We start from the raw sequence: 20,689 nt of genomic DNA on the forward strand, positions 1-20,689 counted from the left end.
AGGACAGAGAATACAGGGCTGAGTTTATAGATATCAGACAGTATAAAGTTTGAAGTAAAAACTACATAATAACTACCCATGACATCCCTGCCCTGTTTCAACTATAGCCTTAGATATTTAGTAAAAATATTTTCTTTGCATCTATTATTTTTTTATGAATTTAATGGATCATTGAGAAAAAAAATCTCTATCAGTGTGTGTGTGTGTGTGTGTGTGTGTGTGTGTGTGTGTGTGTGTTTTGTATGCTTTTGAGACAGGATCTCTCTGTGAAGTGGTGGCTGTCATTGGATTCACTATGTAGTCAAGGCTGGCCTGGAATTCACAGAGATCTGTCTGCATCTGTCTGATAAATGCTGGGATTAACATCATTCTGCACCACACCTAGTTCTATCATGTTTATTCAAAAGTTTTTAAAGACAAGAAATTTGATTATTCTGAGCAGGGATTGTATAGCAGTACACTTATTAAGTGGAGATATTTTGAATTTAGTGTTAAATATTTCTACAATATTTCTGGGGAAAGCAGACAGAGTAACATATTTCAAAGGTAATTTTTTCAGAGAGCTCTGCTCCCAAGTTCACTCTTGTTTCTTCAACTATTTGTTCTACTTCTTGTAAGGTATGCAGTTTAGATAAGAATGGAAAGATTGTTATCAGTGATGGAAGTCAGACTAGAGGTTCTTCTGGGCATTCATACAGTGACTTCCACACAGTGATAATGAATGATAGAAAAGGCTCTGCAGGGAGCTCTATTCTAAAGACTTGTATTTACTTATCTCAGAGAACTCAGATATCAAATCTGTTTAATCATTCCTTAATCCTCCTTTCCCTAATTGTGCTCATTTTCCAGAGAACTATGGAATGTGCAGTGAATCTGAGATGGTCTTCTATCAAGACTCAAAGAGTATCATCTATGAGTATGTGGATATGCAATGGAAGTCCAGTGAATGTAATGAACTTGGCAAAATGTTTCACAAATCCTCCAGATGGATACTTTGCAAAACAAATAATACTCCAGAAATCTGCAACAAATACAGATTTGGTAACCACAGGGATGCATATATTGAATCAACAAACGTCAGTAGACATGAAAGTATGCACACTGATGAAGAACCTTGCAAATATAAAGACTATGGCAAATCTTTAAGTTTATTTTCAAATATAAGTCAGAGTCATGGAATCTACATAGGAGAGAAAGAATATAAAGAATGTGATAAAACTTTTGGCTCTATCCCAAAACTTGTACAGCTAGGAATTTATAGTGGAGAAAACCCACAGAAGTGTTGGAAATATAGAACAGGATTCAGGACCTGCTCAAGCCTCAGTACACATCAGAGAACTTATACTGGAGAGAAACCATGGATATGCACAGAATATCACAAGGCTTTTAGGTGGTTGTCAGATCTTAAAACCCATTACAGAATCCATCCTGGAGAAAAGCCTTTCAAATGTAAGGAATGTGACAGATCTTCTACCTTCTGCTCTTCTCTTAGAGGACATCAGAACATCCATGAGGGAAAATTGTACAAATGTTGGAAATGTGACAAATCCTTTACTCGGTGCTCATCTCTTAGAGCACATGAGAAAATTCATACAGGAGAGAAACTTTTCAAATGTAAGGAATGTATTAAGTCCTTTTATATGCTGTCCCAGCTTAGAAAACATGCCAGAACACATACTGGAGAGAAACCATACAAATGTAAAGAATGTGACAAATCTTTTACCTACTCCTCATCTCTTAGAGAACATCAGAACATGCATGCTGGAAAACTATATAAATGTCAGGAATGTGACAAGTACTTTACCCGGTGCTCATCTCTTAGAGCACATGAGAAAATTCACACTGGAGAGAAACCTTTCAAATGTAAGGAATGTGGTAAGTCATTTTATATGTTGTCACAACTTAGAAAACATGCCAGAACTCATACTGGAGAGAAACCGTACAAATGCAAAGAGTGTGAGAAATCCTTTACTCAGTGTTCAACCCTTAGGATACATCAGAAAATTCATGCTGGAGAGAAACCCTACAAATGTAAAGAATGTGGTAAGTGCTTTTATAAATTGTCATATCTTAAAGTCCATTACAGAACCCATACTGGAGAGAAGCCTTACCAATGTAAAGAATGTGGTAAGGGATTTTCCCAGTTGTCTTGTCTTAAAAGCCATGAAAGAATCCATACTGGAGAGAAACCTTACAAATGCAGTGAATGTGACAAATCCTTCACACACTGCTCAACTTGTAGGAGACACCAGAGCACTCATGCTGCAAAGCTTTACAAATGTGAAGAATGTGACAAATCCTTTGCCAAACAGTCATCTCTCAGAACACATCAGAAAGTCCATGCTGGAGAGAAACCTCATGCTTGTAAAGAATGTGGTAAGGCCTTCCATCAACTATCACATCTGAAAGTTCATTACAGAATCCATACTGGAGAGAAACCTTATAAATGTGATGAATGTGAGAAATCATTTACGAAATGTTCATCTCTTAGAACACATCAGAAAATTCATGCAGGAGAGAAACCTCATGCTTGTGAAAAATGTGGCAAGGCCTTCTATCACTTATCACACCTTAACATCCATTACAGAATTCATACAGGGGAAAAACCTTACAAATGTAGTGAATGTGATAAATCCTTTACCACATTGGCAAACCTTAGGAGACATCACAGACTTCATACTGGGGAGAAAACTTTCCATAGTAAATAATATGTTGTATGCTTTTCCCAGAATGCTGTCCTTAGGCACTACTGCAGGCTCCACTCCAAAAAACATTATGAACATGAGAAATCTGAGAATGCTTTTACAGAATATTTAAATCTTAGAAAACATCTAAAGTTTATAGTGAAATGTTATACTATTGGAAGCTTTTCATTAAAACATTATACTTGTTCAACCTCAAAAAATTCATAATGAAGACAATATGTGTTAATCCAAAGGACGTTACCAAACTTTTAGTTATTCCCTGAAATGATATTAGAGAGAAATCATATATGTTTGCCATTGTGCTATATTCATGCCTCGCTGCACAGTAGAAATTCCTCTCTATAGATCCCAAAGAAATAACATTGAATTTGGCAAAGTCTGTTCCTACTAGACTTTCCTGAAGGAAAACCCAAGAAAGTGCTTTAATAAAGACACCCCCTTTTTTTTTTCACCTTCAAAATACTCTTTCTGATGTGAAAACTTGTCAATCACAATATGATGAGAACTTAACAGTGATAATCTGTGTGCTCATGCACAGCTAGAAAATCCCCCAAGAATGTGCAGGAAAATTATTTTTCAGTACTCAAGAGAGATGAGTATTTAGTAGAACCACAGAGCATAGTAACAGTAGAAGTTTCATATACAAATAATAAAACACAAAGGTTTGTAGGCATTAGAGAAGCCAGTGTACTACATTAGCAAATGGTTATATATAATTGGTATCAATCGCTGCTCCTTCAGAGCTGATGAATCCAAGACAGGAGTCACCAAAGTTAGTAGGGACTGACAATAACCATCAAGGGACCTCAATTGTCTGAACAATCTTAATGCCAATTTCAAGCACTCTATGTGTCAGGGCTCCTTTGTACACAGATCTGCACAGATCAAAGTCCATTTGATGATCTTTCAGTACTTTTCTTCATTTCTTATCATTTAAAAACAATTCTTAGCCAGGTAGCAGTTGCACAGGCCTTTAATCCAAGCACTTGGGTGGGGGAGGGTAGAGGCAGGTGGATCTCTATGGAAGCTAGCCTGGTCTACGGAGTAAGTTCCAGGACAGCCAAAGCTACACAGAAAGACCCTGTCTCAAAGACAGACAACACACACACAGAGAGAGAGAGACAGAGAGAGAGACAGAGAGAGAGACAGAGAGAGAGACAGGGAGAAATTCTTGCTACTTAAACAGAATCCTGTCTTGGAAACCTCTACTTTCAGAAGTTACTCTTTCATTTGTAATAAATATTGATTGCAAGCAAACCCTCTTCTGTTGACTACACCTGGGAGAGGCATGAAAGTACATTCAGGGAGCAACACCATATTTGGAGAAACTGTCTTAGAGTTTTCCCATAAGCACTCAGAACTCTCCTTACATAGGTTCATTCATGGACCATGTTACAACATCTTTCCTTTTTTATCTTTTGAACTCAGTATGTCTAGAATGGTTTTCATTCAAGATGTAGATAAATCTAATTGTCATTTGATGCATGAGTATTCTATAAATAAGCAAATTATCAACCCAGTAATAGGCCAGTGAAGGCATTATTTGTTATGATCTGCCATCAGGTTTGGGAGCCTTTCTCCTAGCAATTTAGCTATTCCATAAGTCATATCCTTGAAAGAAATAGTCAATAAGCTATCTGAAAATGTTAAAAACATCAAGACTTAAATTCCCTTGGAAGTGTTATAAGTGGTTGTATTTGATGTGTTTTCACATGTAATTTTATGATTAGGTTCTATGGGGGTAATACAAAAGTAAGTGGAATTCCAATCATATTTCATAGACATTGTTTTCTTTTCATATTTATGATCTGATCCTGCACATTTTAACTCTTCTACTTCTGATTCTGTTTGCTCATCAATGCTTGTCTTACTCATAAATTATGAGAATCATGTTACTGTTTTTGTACAAACTGTTGGAATCATAATTATTCATGTGACGGTAACAATAAGCTATTCAATAAAGCATTTTGTCCTTTTTAGAAATGTATCAAGGACTTGTATCATAGTAGCTACAAGCCCCTCTTCCCATGGCCTGGTCAGTTACAGGTAACTATAATCCTATAATTTACAATAAATCTAATCTCACTATTCAGATTAAGATTAATGTTAAGGCTACCTAAAGCAAAAACATAGGGCAACTTTACACAAAAAGTTATATGAAAGGGGTTGCAAAAGAATTAAAATGACTGAAACAGGTGTGTCTAAAATTACTAGATCATGTATGTATTGAAGTTAATGCTGCCAGGATTTTCCAAATATCCCATTGTTCAGGTTCCAGTTAATTATTAAACCAAATCCTAGGCCTAGGGGGAGCTCAACCTCCATCATGCCAAGCTATTAACCCTGTGGGTTCAGAGTAAAAGAATAGTGTAATTATGAACACGCCATAGTACCAACTGATTTAATTACACCATTGACTGTTAATTACACCATTGACTGTTAATTAGAAACAAATCTCCATGAGGACCCTGGTCAGTTAACACAGGATCATCCTGTTAAATGATTTTCTCTCTCTCTCTCTCTCTCTCTCTCTCTCTCTCTCTCTCTCTCTCTCTCTCTTTTACTTTAGCATCTGGAAAAAAGAACAGGGACATATTTATAGTTTTCATAAAAGAGTATTATAAACAGGATCTAAACTATGTCCAGTACTGTTGGTCACACTATTATATTGACCAGAAAAGTTCAGAGAATAGATTGAAAACAGACCTGTATGATTAGGAGCTCTGGTGTCTGGTAAAGCATCAGTCCATACTTGCCTTCTAAGAGAAATACAAATGTTATGTCCTATGCAAACAGGAAGTGATTCAGATCTCAAAGGAAAAATTCACACAGTCCTATTTTCAGATAAATGAATGAGTCTATTATGGTCCAGTCATAAACAGTCATTAGTAAAGATACTAGCAGTTGGATAGATACGTTCAGAGGTATGCACTGCAGATGCACAGGTCAAAGCATATAGCAGCACTAGAAAAAGATTTCCAGTAACACTGGGTTCTTTGTGCATCATAGAATATCTTCCCTTCGGTGCACCGGTGGACCCAGGTGGGCAGACTTGACGTCTGATGATATGGCCAACATCTTTTGTTCTTCACCTGGAGGGCTGCTATCTTTCTGGTGACTTCTACTGTCTCCCTCACCCTCTGCTCTCATCCTTAATGGCCTGGAGCCAGAGAAGCCTAAGAAAAACCCATAATGTTTCAGTGACTCCATCTGCAATGACAGATACATATCCATGTCCAATCAATCCCCCTCAAATAACTGGTCTTCAAAGTCTCAAATTGTTTAAACCACACAGGTCTGTCTAGACTCTACACTCTAGAAGCAATTTATAATGCTCTGTAGAGAAATGCTTTTGAACTCTTGAGTATAGATCACTTTGAGGCAAAATTTAAAGATTAAAAGTAAATAAGAAAAGTACAAGAATATCCCTGGCACTCCTTCCTGTTTAATTTTTTTTTTTTTTTTTTTGGTTATCGAGACAGGTTTTCTCTGTGTAGCTCTGACCGTCATGGAACTCACTCTGTAGACCAGGCTGGCCTCAAACTCAGAAATCCGCCTGCTTCTGCCTCCCAAGTGCTGGATTAAAGGTGTGCGCCACCATGCACAGCTCCCTTTTTAATTTTTTAATAATTAATATTCTATGTGCATTGATCTTGAAAAATAAGGAATAACTGTAATACAATTAATATTGCATTCTTTACAGGAGTTTTTACAGTTTTTACTGCTGTACTACTACTATAGTAATTTTACTGCTATTGTCAGTTTTTATAAAAGTAGCTACTCCTATAACAGCAAAAGTTTGTATGAGAAGAACACACAGCTGAAGCATTCTCTGAAGATTGAGGTACAGCCCAAAGAAATTTATGAGTATAGCTCAAATAGGACACTGTAGTAATGTGAGCATAACACAGTCTGAAGACAAACTCAAGGTAATTTCTATTGCTGGAAATAATCCTACATCGAAAGTGGAATCTGAAACAATATTTAAGAGTTTATGAAGTTTATAATAGATGAATCAAAACATCTAGTTCCACTTGTTGGAGTGAGAAAAAGAGGTATTAATAAAACGATGAATAGCTGGACAATGAATTCTCCCTCTAAACCATTAGATGAGCCATAAATAAAATAAATTTCTGCATGTGGAATGGGAGAAGATTGGACAATTTTTGTAATCACAAATTGAGTTCATATGAAAAAAAATCCCATAGTTTGCCAGCTGGGTAATGATTTCTTATCCTTCCACAGTAACCCGCAAATGAAACTTGAAAATCCAGAGAGTTCTGTAACAGTTCTTAAAAACTGATTTTGAGTTAAGGATAATATGATAGAGCAAGGATCAAACACAATAATTGTTGACATTTGGTCCTCCCCTGATTTACTAATTGAGCAGGAAGAACAAGTATTGTATGGCCCTTATGGTGTAAATAGATACTTTCTAATGATTTATGTTCTTGTGCTATAATGCCTATAGGAGACAATTTAGTGTGGAAAATAAGTTTAAAGCAGTGAAGGAGCCACAAGATACACAAATGTTCCTGTTAGTCTGTAGTTCTTCCTTTGCAAGGACTGCCTAATGCCAGATCTCCTTCTAGAGTTTTAAGTAGATTTCAGTTGGGTGGGAAATTTTTGTTTCTACTCTATGGTAACAATAAGGATAGCATATTTTCTGAATGTAGCCACAGGCAGAAGTCATGATGTACAAGATGAAAATATCCGGATTTTTCTCTTACAAGTTCTGGCATAGCTGTGACCATTTTTCTTAAATGTCATGATATTGAGCACGAACCTCATGTATATGCAACTTTAAATATTGTAGATTCATGCCAGCATTATTATTTTTGGAGAAAGTCTATCCCTGGCTACTGTGAAACTCATTATATAGACCAGACTGGCCTTGTACTCAGAAACTCCATATAGTTACGTGAAGCCGACACAATGCGCCTGTAGGTTACAGAGTTTTAGGTGGATCTATTTTATTATTTTATGGGTAGATGTGTTTTGCCTGCATTTGACTATGTCTACCATATGTTTGCCTTGTACCTGCAAAGCTCAGAAGAGGGCTTTAGATCCCTGAAACAGGAGCTACAGACTGTTACAATCCAAATTTGGTTGGTGAGAATCAAACTGTCATCCTGCACAAGAGCCACTGAGCAAACTCTCAAATCAATCTCAAGGATTTTGAACAACAGTTTCATGTAATTCAGTAGTGCTTAGCATTGAAATTTATGTAAAAATTACCCTATAAAAACATTTTGAAAAATGACTTTTGTTTGGGGGGTTTTATTTATTTTTAAATTATGAGACAGTCTCACCATATATTTCTGATGTCTTAGAACTTCCTATGCTGGCCTTGAATTCACAGATATCCTCTGCCTTCTGCCTCGAAGGTGCTTTGTGACACCTAACATTGGAGTTTTTAAGATAAACATTCTTGCTAGACAGTGATGGCACAAGCCTTTATTTCTTGCATTCAGGAAGCAGAGGAAGGCAGATCTCTGTAAGTTCAAGGACAACCTGGTCTACAGAGCTAGTTCCAGGATAGCCAGGGCTACACAGAGAAAACCTGTCTCTTCTGAATGCAACATAAAAACAACGGAAAAAGGGTCAAAAGCATGGGAGATGTGTTCACCTTCTTATGTTGTAGTGGCCAAATTCTAAATCCTCTCCCACCCCCCAAGCCTCTTTGGTTTTGCTGCTGCTTGAATGCCACAACCACTCTGGAGGAGAGGTCTCCTTTCAGTAAAACACACACAGTGAAAACTACTCTTTGATCATTTCAGTAAGTTGCTGATTTTAACATTTCAGTGAGTGATTATTCTTGTCAATAGAACAATGCCAGCATAGATCAAAGAACGTCTTTGTAATCAGCATTCAGTGGCGTCAGAATATGAATTTTATTAAGTCTGGTAGATAGCAAAATCGGGGCACATTCAAGGAATTCATACGAAAGGAAACAGGATGTTTATGTAGTTCCTGCTTCAATATCAATATGCATCTTTGCCCCATTCTTCCCCACTCTCGGACTGGATTTGTGGGGTATATGGCGGGATCTAGCTTATAAAGAAAAAAACCTGGATCTGAAATCTCACAGAGTGCTCAGAGTCAGACAGGCCTTGAGTAACACAGTGCCACAGTCCTAGGATTTCCCCCCCTCCCTGCACACCAATCAGCTGTCTCCAGTCCAAAGCTGAGCCTGAATCCAGTGCAATTAAACAGCTTTTCTTATCCTCTGTTGCTTTCTTGTCCTCTGAATCTCAAGTCAGAGGGATGTATATTCTCATTGGCTCTGTTAAGCTCTTGCTGAACATGCCCCCACCCCACCCCCACCCCCACCCCGGAACAGAAATCTTTGCTCAAGCAGCAGCACAAGAATGACTGTGCGCCCACAAACCATTTCTAGTCCAGTGGGAGGGGGAGAAAACGAGTTTCACAGGGGAGTCAGAAAACTGGGCGGTAGACACAAGGTAATAAGGGACCAAATAACAAGGGGTGGGCAAACTCTAAGGGACAGTGGAAAGGGGTGGGGGTGGGGAAGCCATGAACATCTGGAACAGAAACTTTGCGTAGGAGGTGGGGCCAGAGGACGCACTTAGGACCCTAAGGAGAAAAAGAGGAAAACCCGACATTCCAGAGGGAGAACTGGGATTCTAAGGACCCCAAACAGCTTGTGGAAGACTCGAGCTTGGTTCTCTCCGGAACTCCTCAGTCGCAGTTTCCAGACTGCGGGCCTGGAGAGGCAGCAGTCGGCAGTACAGAGGCGGGAACAGCAGCCTGGCTGCCCTAGGACCTTCCAGGTCTGAGTAGCTGTGGGGCTGGGAAACGGGCAGGAGCAGAGCAGGACGTGATCAGACTCTCTTTTACTAATAAGGACGCCAGATCTCAAAGTTGCTGTGGATCTTAACTGGGTCAGTATACATCCGTTCATATGAACTGGGACTTAGCCTGATTTTGTTTTTGTTTTTTTCCAGTTTATGGTTACCAGGATATTCACAGAATAATCGGGTAGAGCACTTGTTAGGAGAGACTACACAGCGGGGATTTCCCTCCGACCCCAAATTAGGCAAAAACTACAGCCAAACACCGGTCTTCACGAGGGATCCTTTATTAAAAGAAAAGTTAACGTGGTGCTTTCTTGACGCAAGCAGAAAAGCATCCTCAAATAACTTTGCAGGTGTAACTTTTAAGAATGGGCTAGAACGAAGAGGTATATTTTGTTTGGGCATGCTAATTAGGCGATCCAAAGGGGGCTATTCATCTCTGGACTTTTTTTTTTTTTTTAACTATTTGTTTTATTAGATATTTTCTTCATTTACATTTACATGTCCCCTATACGCCACCCCCCCACCCCCGCCCGATCTTTGAACTTTTAATACTTTGATAGCTGGACCTTGGTAGTCAAGCACAGAAGGAGAAAGTAGACAAATAAAGAACAGACCTTGGCAGCTACCTTTAGAAGTGTTGTCTAATGGTTTTTAGCAAGGCAGAAGCAATGATGGAGAAGGGCAAGGCCTGCCAGAGCCATGCTCACCATGATCAAGCTGGCCAGCTTGTCTCTTCTGTTGTTTGCAAACACTATTCTCTTTGCTATTGTGGTGGCAGTGACAAAGCTCCTGGAATTTAAATTCATGCATGCTTTCTAACTCCTCTGCTTTACCACTTGCCTATTCAAAGAGTGGCGTTTGGGTCTGGGGACTTGGCATCCCCAGGGAGTTGTTTTGTTGTTATTTATTTCATGTATGTGAGCACACTGTCCCTGTCTTCAGACACACCAGAAGAGAGCATTGGGAGCTTTTTAGGTATTAGTTTCTTACAGGACTAGGAAAGATTTGACTGTAAACATTAACGTTTACTAAAAAATAAGTTTACTTCCATTAGTTTTCCATATGAGACATATGAGCTCTGTGATTGAAAATAACATTCAGAAATGTGTCTGTATATGCTGAATCCATAATGCTACACATTAGAGTCCAAAAAGACAGAATATATTCCTCACAAACTCTGGAAGAGAGTATCAAGTCTAACAATTTTCACAGTTAGAAAACTCACTATAGATTCGGATGAAATTGGAAAACATCTTTTAAGTAATTCTGATCACTCAAGTGTATGAGAAAAGTTGTCTTTGTCTTTTGTCTTTTGGGTCCAACAAAAGCACACTTCCCATGGATACATGGCCAAACTGGCTTGGTGTGGTTTAGACTTGGCTTTGTTTTAATTGAAGTAGTATATCACTCTGTTGTCCAGTTTGTCTCAGATCTCAGCTCATATACCAAGCTGATCCCACAGGGATTTGCCTGCCTCTGACTTCTGTGCTCAGAGTAAAGCAGTGCAGGAACACAGAGGGCTCAGTCACCCTTTTGATTTTGAATTTCAGGATTTGTTGGCAGTCAGGGCTGTGACTCTGAACTGCTCTGAAGAGGAGGGACAATGCCTGGACCCTGCTCAGCTGACTTTGTACAGAGATTGGATATTGCAGAAGTGCAGCAGTCTGGTTTCTGTGGGTGAGAATAGTTTTCTTGCAGTCTCCCTTGCTCCTTGTCAGGGTTCATGGAAAAACTACTCTGCAATCAAATGAGCCTCACATATCATAGAGGAAAGTGAAATCCTCAAAGGAAAAAAATGCATTGCCTGATACTATGTTCCCTACGTTTGACCTTGGTGAGGTGTTAGTCTTTCATTTTTGTTCCATGATAAATTCTAAAACACAGTGGAGTATAATACTGTCATCCCAATCATTCCGTTCCATGTCCATCCACTCTTATATTTTGTTTGAGCTGTAATTTGAAGTGGTGGGACTCAAGTTAGGCTAACTGAAAATGGCACTGCATGTCATTTGGAAAATCATTTGTAGAATCCTCTTACTACGTTTTCTCGTTCTCTACTGAGCACAGAACTGTGTTAGAAATCCAGGTGCTTTCTGAAGACCCTCTTTCTCGTGTGCAGGGCTCATTAATCACTCAGACCTGCTCACCTGTGAAACAGAACAAGGAGACCTGGAAGATGGAAAGGCAAGAGACAGTAGCCAAGGATCCAAGTATGCAGGAGCGACTGAGTTAGCTGTGGTGAAAGGTTCAAGTGATAGTGAACATGGAATTAGGGAGGGAGCACTGTTTAATGAGTCATCAGTTAACAGCCCTCACTGCTCCGACGAGGCCATGGGTTCAGTTCCCAGCACTCTCATGATGGCTGACAGCCATGCATGGCTTCAGTTCAGGAGACAGGATGCCTTTTCCTGATCTCAGTCGGCACCAGGCACAGGCACAGAGCACATGTGTATATTCTCCATAATACTGATCCCCATCAGCTAAAATACAAATTCTGAGGAAAAAAACTTTTTTAATGCAAGTGAGACACAAGATTGCTTTTGTCACCATCTGTTTCCTCTAGAAATGATTCTGAAGTATTATACTGTAAAAACATCAAGATTACTATCCCATTTTACATACCATTGACTTTATATGTAAGAATTTGTATTTGGAGAAAACATAGTTTATATGACTGTGCAGGTCAGTGATGAAGGCCCCATTCAGTTTGTCTCTCTTTGGCCTCTTAGTTTCAATATTAAATGATTTTCCTTACTGACAGTTTAGCATCTTGTAAAATTGGGGAATATCATGCATTAGGCTTGTTTTCTGATCTCCTAACTTTGACATTAGATTCTGTTTCTTTTATAGTGAAATTTCCCATTTCCTAAAATGATAAGCATTGTTTAGTGTCTCTGCAGAACTGTAAACGGTGTCTCTATTGTCGTTCCACTGAAATCTCCTTTTGTCTTTACGCTCATCAATGATTTTCATTGCTATAATTTTAATAGAGTTTGAACTTTTTATTTCATCTTCTGAAGCAGTTTGAATTCTGTGGTTTCTTAAATTTCATACCTCAATACCATTACCTTTGTGTATTTTGCTGAAATACCCCAATCTTGTTGAAATGAATTTCTTTAAATCCTTACATAAGAGAAACCTCCTTGGCAATTATGTTCCCATGTTTCAGTGACAACATGTTAGTGGTGTATCTGTGTTCACGTGTCATCTATGTAGCCTTCTGTTTTCTATCTGCTATTTCTGTTCACATGCATGTTGGTCAGTAACTAATTTCCCTTTGGCAAGTATGCTCTATAATTAGTCATTTCATATGGATCCTCATGTGTAGCATAATTGAATCTTACATGAATTGTTGCTTGTGTGGTTGTTGAAGAAATTGCACACTGTCTTGCATGATGACTGCAGCAGGCTGGACTCTCCCCACATTGTGTCTCTGAGTACTTTCTGTTGCACTGACTTAATTGCAGGATTCATTTCACTGAAACCTTGAATGTGGTCATTGAGTAGGCAGAGAGGTGATCTTGGTGTACATTAGATGAACATTTTGTTCATGACCAATGGAAGAGAACATTTTCAATGTGTACTTATTTGTAAATGTAATTGCTTTTTAGCATGACCTATTCAAATCATTTGCTCTACCATTCGACTAATTATTAGTTATTTGCTCTGAGGTTTCTTTATTTCATGATATATTCTAGGTATTAGCATATCATATGATGAATAGCAAACTAATAAATTTATTTGATCAATAGGCTGCTTCTTGAAACTTTGAATTTTTGGGATTTCTGTGCATGTATCCTTTTTCTCAGTTTCACTATTCCAGCATATATGAAGGTCTGATTCATTATATAGTGGGACTGAATTGGACCCACTTCATATTTTCTCTCTGGATAGATACTTTCCAAAAGCATTGTTGAACAAGTCTGATTTTTGCACAGCATGTGTGGGTTATTTTGGTGACATTCACATGTTCATTGTTATTGTTCTTTTTTCTCAATCTGCTGCTCTGTTGCATAGGGCTCTATATCTACTCTTCTGACACTCCCATGTTCTAGTAGTTACGTGGCTCTGAAGAATCATCTAGAATTACAGCTGGGATAACTCACTATATGTCTTAGTTTGGGTTTTGCTACTGTGAATGGGCATTATAACCAAGGCAAGTCTTATAAGGACAACATTTAATTGGGGCTGGCTTACAGGTTCAGAGGTTCAGTCCATTATCATCAAGGCAGGAACATAGCAGCATCTAGCCAGACATGGTACAGGAGGAGCTGAGAGTTCTACATCTTCATCTGAAGGCTGCTAGCAGAATACTGATTTCCAGGCAGCTAGGATGAGGGTTTTAAAGCCCATACACACTGTGACACTATTCCAATAGGGCCATACCTTTTAATAGTGCCACTTNCTGGGCTGAGCATATACAAACCATAACACTATATAATAACTATATAACTGCCCTATATAGCTGGGCTGAATATGCAGCTTCTTTGTGCTTTTCTGTACATTTAATTTTGTATTTTATGGGTAATATTTAATGTGTAGTGTGTATCATACCTAATCACCCTATTCTCTTCTCTTTTGTCATGTTTCTGGGATTTGAACATGGATTTTTCTCTTCATGGCTGTTCAGCAACAGTTACTCCTTCTTTGTGTGTTACAAATCCCTGAAATAACTGTTGCCCATGACATACAAAAGTTCTCTGACACAGGCTGAAAACAGTGTCAGGCTTTGTTGTGGATAGAACAGGAAAAGGCCGAGTGGGTACTTTACATGTAGTAAAATGTCATGAATGAAATCTCTCCTATAGCCTGTCTTCTTCCCAATTATAGGCTCTGGGCCAGGTTTTCAACGCATCACATATATTTCCATCTTTGAGACTGGCCAATAATAATTCAGCTAGAAAGCATTTCCTTACATAGAACACTGTCTTTACACTATGGCAATGTTTTAGGAAACCAGGGGAAGTAGCTGGCAAACTGTGGTCCAAAAAAACAGCTTCATTGCGCAGTGCTGATACAGACAGTGTCAGCCGGTGTCCGTTTAAAGTCTAAGCCTCGAGTTCAGTTAAGCAGTGTTTTACAGCCTTCTGCCCCCTCAACCAACCCCCCCCCCCGCATGCCTCCTAATCTTCTCCCTATTCCAACAATCCAGAGTGACAGATTCTGACTGGCTTTCTGAAGTTTCTGAAATAGATTTTGTTGAATTATTTTATGTGCTGAAAATTTTCCCTATGGAGCTAAATCTACCAGTAATCATTTGCAGTCCTGAGGGTCAAGGAGAGGATATTGGTTACAGATGAGACACAGATGGAGCCAATAGGTTGTTGACTGACCTGTTGCAGAGCTGTCATGATAGCTTTCAGGGTCCTGTGCTACATCTTTAGACACATGTTTCCTGGCCTAGGAGATACACATCTGGTTAAGTCATGGATTCTACTTCTTCCTCACTGGCTTTACACTCTTTATTGCTATGACTCTACCATCATGGCATCTGAAATATTTCTTTACATCTGATGGAGACCAGCCCCGAGGTCTAAGGGAAAGGAGTTTATAAAGGGAAAAACCACAAGCAGGGATTTCCAAGTGTTGGCATTACATGATTGGGTAAAAGGGTCAAAGGAACATTGGTCTTTAAGCTAGTTGGTTCACAGCAGCTGGTCAAAGGAGGGACCATATATCTAAAAGGAACATATTGACCTGGAAACGACTTATGTTTTCTTAGCCCATTCTGTTGTTATCAGCTAGCTGCAGTTGCTGTGTCTATTTTACAACTGCCAGGGACATTTCGTGGTTTTTCTCGGGACTCAAGGGTGGCCCCATGATACTCTAAAGACAAGTTAACTTAAAATGGAGTCTGAAAAACAAAACGGAGTTTATTCTGCTACTTTAATGCTTTCATAGTAAAATGTTGGGTTTAGGTTTGTGACTTCTAGTGCTTATAATTCTGAGGTATGTCCCTTCTATTTTCACATTTTTGAAGTCTTTGATAATGAGCAAATATGAAATTTTCCATGGCCTTTTTTTTTAATGTACTGACACAATCATACTCCTAGTAGAGTCTTGACATTTTCTGTCTCACATTGATGGATTCCCTTAGATTTGGATGGTAATTTGTGGTTTCTGTAACCTCCAAAGGGATTTCTACTGATTGTACTAGTTTGGATTTATATCAGAAATTACAATCAGGAGCTGTACTGACATTTTTCATTTTGCATTTGTGGATATTTGATTTTTTTTTTGTTGTTTCCTATATTTTGAGGGGGGTATCATATAACTGTTGCTGACCTGAAACTCACTGTGTAGACAAGGCTTGCAGCAAAGTACAGAGTTACATATGCCCCCTGCTTGCATAGTAGTGAAATTAAAGTGTTCCCCATCACACCTGTCTCCATTTGCTTTCTTCTTTTTCATTATTTTTATTATATTTTATGTGTATGAGTGTTTTGTCAGCATGCATAGCTGTGCGGCATGTGTTCTTTGTTCCTGTGGAGGTCCCAAGAGGGCATTAGATTCCCTGACAGGGAAGTTACAGATGGCTGTGACTCGGGATATTGGGATTCTTTTGTTTGTTTGTTTGTTTGTCTTTCGAGATAGGGCTTCTCTGTGTAGCCCTGACTGTCCTGGAACTCACTCTGTAGACCAGGCTGGCCTCAATCTCAGAAATCCACCTGCCTCTGCTTCCCAAATGCTGGGATTCAAACCCTGGTATTCTGGAAGAGCAGTAACTGCCCTCAACCACTTAACTCCTGCACCATCTCCCCAGGCACCAAATTGTTTTCTTTGTGTTATCCATTCTGGCTAGTGTGAGATGGAATATCAGTTGTGTCCAAGTTTGTAATTCTCTCATGGCTAAGGAGTATGTGGACATTAAATAATACTTGGAGGTCTTTTAAGCTACGGAGAATAGAATGTTACCCTAATTTATTTCTCAGTCTGCTAATTAGGAGTATGTACTAAACTGTGATAATTCTTTATTCTTCAGTATTACTAAGGTGTTTGTCAAGTATAAAGGTTTCTGGTGGTGTTTTCAGATAGGTTATATAAACAATCACACTATCTTTGAAATGAAGTGAGTTAAATTACTTCTTTTCCTACTGTATCTCTTTGTTTCTTTGTGTCTTTTAAATTTCTGTAGGTTGGTCTTTTATAATTATTATGTGTGTATGGGTATTTGTCTTAGGGTTTTACTGCTGTGAACGGAAACCATGACCAAGGCAATTCTTTTTTTTTTTTTTTTTTTTTTTAGATATTTTCTTTATTCACATTTCAAATGTTATATCCTTTCCTAGTTTCCCCTCTGAAAATCCCATATCCCCTCCCCACCCCTCTCCCTGCTCCCCAACCCACCCTCCCACTTCCTGGCCCTAACATTCCCCTATACTGGGGCATAGAACCTTCACAGGACCAAGGGCCTCTCCTCCCATTGATGACTGACTAGGCCATCCTCTGCTACATATGCAGCTAAAGCCATGAGTCCTACCATGTACTTTCTTTGATTGGTGGTTTAGTCCCAGGGAGCTCTGGGGGTACTGGTTAGTTCATATTATTGTTCCTCCTGTGGGGCTGCAAACCCCTTCAGCTCCTTGGGTATTTTCTCTAGCTCCTTCATTGTGGACCCTGTGCTCTGGCCAATGGATGGCTGTGAGCATCCACTTCTCTATTTTCTAGGCACTGGCAGAATCTCTCAGGAGACAGCTTTATTAGGCTCCTGTCACCAAGCTCTTGTTGGCATTCACAATAGTGTCTGGGTTTGGTCCTAGGCAACACTTATAAGGATGATATTTAATTGGTGTTGGCTTACAGGTTTAGAGGTTCAGAGGTTCAGTCCATTATCATCAAGGCAGGAGCATAGCAGTGTCCTGGAAGATGTGGGGCTGGAGAAGCTGAGAGTTCTACCTCTTGTTCCCAAGGCAGCTAGAAGAAGACTTGCTTCCAGGCAACTAGGAAGAGGGTCTTAAAGCCTATGTCCACAATGATACTATTCCTCCAAGAAGGCCACACCTCCCAATAGTGCCACTTCCTAGGCAAGTATATACAAGCCATTACAAGTATTTGGTCTGCATGTATGCTTGTGCACTACATATGTGCAATGCCCACAAATGCCGGAAGAGGGTAATGGATTCCCCTGGAGCTAAAGTTACAGACAGTTTTATGAGCTGCCATGTGGGTGTGTTGATCTAAATTCTCAGTTTTTGGAAGAACAACCAATGCTCCTTAGTACCCATCCTCACTCCAGTCTCTCTAGCTAAGTTTAAACCCAGTATTAAATAAGATTGGGGATCATGTGAGCTTTTCTCTTGTTACAGTGTTAGGGCAGTACTATATATTTTTGTTGTTGTCCTTGCTCGTGCTGGATTCTAAATCAAGATCGACTCATGCATTCTTTATTGTGCGGAGATGTGTTTTATCTATTTTGACTTCTACTAGGGATTTTATTGTGAAGTTCTGATGAAGATTGGTGTAGGAAATTCTGTTCCTACTGAGTTTTAATGTCTTAGTGGATTTTGGTTTTGGTTTTGCTTGTCTGTTTTGGGTTTTTTGTTTGTTTATTTTTCTTTTTGATTTTCTTTTGATTTTTCTTTTGATTTTCTTTTATTTTTCTTTTTGGCTGTCTTGGAACTTGCTCAGTAGGCCAGATTGACCTTGAACTCAGAATTTCCTGCTTCTGCCTTCCGAGTACTGGGATTAACGGCATGTGCCACCACCCACTGGTGTGTGTGTGTGTGTGTGTGTTTAAAGAGTTATTTATTATTATATCTAAGTACACTGTAGCTATCTTCAGATGCATCAGAAGAGGACGTCAGACCTCACTATGGATGGTTGTGAGCCACCATGTGGTTGCTGGGATTTGAACTCAGGACCTTCAGAAGAGCAGTCGGTGCTCTTAACCACTGAGCCATCTCTCCAGCCCCACTGGTGTGTATTTATTCTAGAAGTTTTTACTGGTGTTGTGAATGATGGATTATTCGTCATGCTGTTCTTCATTCTCTGTGAGAGTAAGTGCTTTCCTGTTTTGTATATGATAGATTTCTTCCCAACTATTTTCTGTCCATTAATCCCTCATATAAAATTATTCTTTTATGTCTCCTTATAGATAATTCATGTTTAGTTATACTGTGTAGATATATATTTTTTAATTATTACCTAAATGGTGCTTTAGTTGTTGTTTGAGACAGGGTTTCTCTGTGTAGTCCTAGCTGTCCTGGAACTCACGCTATAGATCAGGCTGGCCTGGAACTCAGAGAGCTGCTTGCCTCTGCCTTGAGCTCTGGGATTAAATGGGTGTGCCACTGCTGTCTGGCATAAATAGGTTCCTTGGTAAAATAGAAACCTGTGATAACTCCTGACCACCTTCAAATCCACTTCCTTCTCTGTCAATTCTAGCAGTCATTTTTTTTTTTTTGTTTTGTTTTCTGGGTGTGTGGGTGTAACACTATGGTTGAGTTATTTTCTTTCTCTCTTATTTCCTCTTCCTCTTCTCCTTCCCCTCCCCCTCCCCCCTCCCCTCCCCCCTCCTCCTCTTCTTCCTACTCTTCCTCCTTTTTTATGGTCAGAAGGTTTTTATTGTACTTCTGAGGGAGAGGTCAACCAGAGACATCTTGAGGGATCCAGAGCAGAGAGAAAAAGTATCAGATTGAAGTGGCCATTAGAATAGAGAGAAGAAGGGGGGGGGAAGAGAGGAAAAGAAGAGAGGAGAGGCAAGAGAAGAGGACAGTTATTTTCTTTCAGGAACCTAAATATATCATTCTGTTCTTTTTTTTTTTTTTCCAGAGCTGAGGACCGAACCCAGGGCCTTGCGCTTGCTAGGCAAGCACTCTACCACTGAACTAAATCCCCAACCCCCATTCTGTGCTATTTTGACCTCAGAATATGTGTAAATATTCATAAGTATTGTATTTCCTAAGCTTGTGTTGGTGTTAAAGAGTAGGAGAAGATATGGAAAATGGGAACACATTGTCACAACACTTACATGTGAGAATAGCAGGATAGATATGGCAGATGAGGAAGCCTTTTAAAGTCTGTCCTAGGGAAGACTTGGTACTTCACTTCATGACCCTTGCCTGTGACATCTAGAGACCCACAGTATGAACACCAAGTATAGGTATCTTGAGCTTTATCTACTGTATATAGTTCATGCACTACCAAGTTATAGTTATATTGAGCTATGGCTGTCTGAGAATTCTGATGTTGCCCATCGTGTTTGCTGCTTGTGCTCAGGGCCCTGTGAATGGAAGCCAAGTTGTTCATAAGTGAAAGGCATTAAGAAGCAAATTACATTTAATACAGTGGATTGCAGTTGTGTTTTTAAAATCCCTGAAAGCCATCCACATTCTTCTCTGAGGAGACTTGGCTGGATGTAGAGCTATTCACTGAGAACTTTTGTTTATACATCATTTCACCTTGATGTCTACATTGCTCTTTAATCCCATGTTGCTGCTGTGTCTTCCACTGACCTCATAGATCCACCTTCAGAGAGCCATTTCTATTGCTGCTCATTAGGTCTTTCCCCTTTTGTTAGATTAAAAACAATGAATTAGTCATTCCCATGTCCTCTAGTTTCTGTTGGGTAGGATTGGTGGAGTGTTGAATTGTGTATGTTTTCTTCATTACAATTGAGAATTTCTCACCTATTGCCTCATATTGTAGATGTGAGAGCTACAAGCTGGTTTTCTTTTTATTATCCTAATTTTTCAATGATAGTATTAATGTCCTTATTCATTAAATTGCCATTCTTCTGGCTTAACTCATTGAGTATTGTCATGGTTTGAATATGCTTGGCCCAGGGAGTAGCACTATTTGGAGGTGTGGCTTGTTGGAGTAGGGGTGTCGAGGACTTAAGACATTTGTCCTAGCTGCCTGGAAGTGAGAATTCTGCTAGCAGTCTTCAGATAGAGATGTAGAACTCTCAGCTCTGCCTGCACCATGCCTGTTTGGACACTGCCATGCTCCTGCTGTGATGATAATGGACTGAACCTCTGAACCTGTAAGCCAGCCCCAATCAAATATTGTCCTTATAAGAGTTGCCTTGGGCTGGTGAGATGGCTCAGTGGGTAAGAGCACCCGACTGCTCTCCCGAAGGTCCGGAGTTCAAATCCCAGCAACCACATGGTGGCTCATAACCATCCGTAACAAGATCTGACGCCCTCTTCTGGAGTGTCTGAA

General features: G+C 39.4%; 1 protein-coding gene across 7 annotated transcripts in view; it reads left to right on the forward strand.

Annotated features, from left to right (window-relative positions):
• The window catches only part of LOC110337860 (zinc finger protein 595-like), a 40,707-nt gene that overhangs the window by 10,387 nt on the left and 9,631 nt on the right, over positions 1 to 20,689 (forward strand). For 5 of the 7 annotated variants that reach the window (XM_021220909.2, XM_029532855.1, XM_029532856.1 and 2 more), the window contains one exon: positions 850 to 3,682. In XM_021220909.2, coding sequence (XP_021076568.1) covers positions 850 to 2,708 — 1,859 coding nt within the window. In that variant the 3' untranslated portion in view covers positions 2,709 to 3,682. Of the gene's footprint in view, positions 1 to 849; positions 3,683 to 4,685; positions 4,840 to 20,689 lie in introns of those variants that run through there. The other 2 variants (XM_029532860.1, XM_029532859.1) reach the window with 2 other exon arrangements.

Source organism: Mus pahari, chromosome 21 (genome assembly GCF_900095145.1).
Source record: "Mus pahari chromosome 21, PAHARI_EIJ_v1.1, whole genome shotgun sequence".
Classification (NCBI taxonomy): Eukaryota; Metazoa; Chordata; class Mammalia; order Rodentia; family Muridae; genus Mus; species Mus pahari.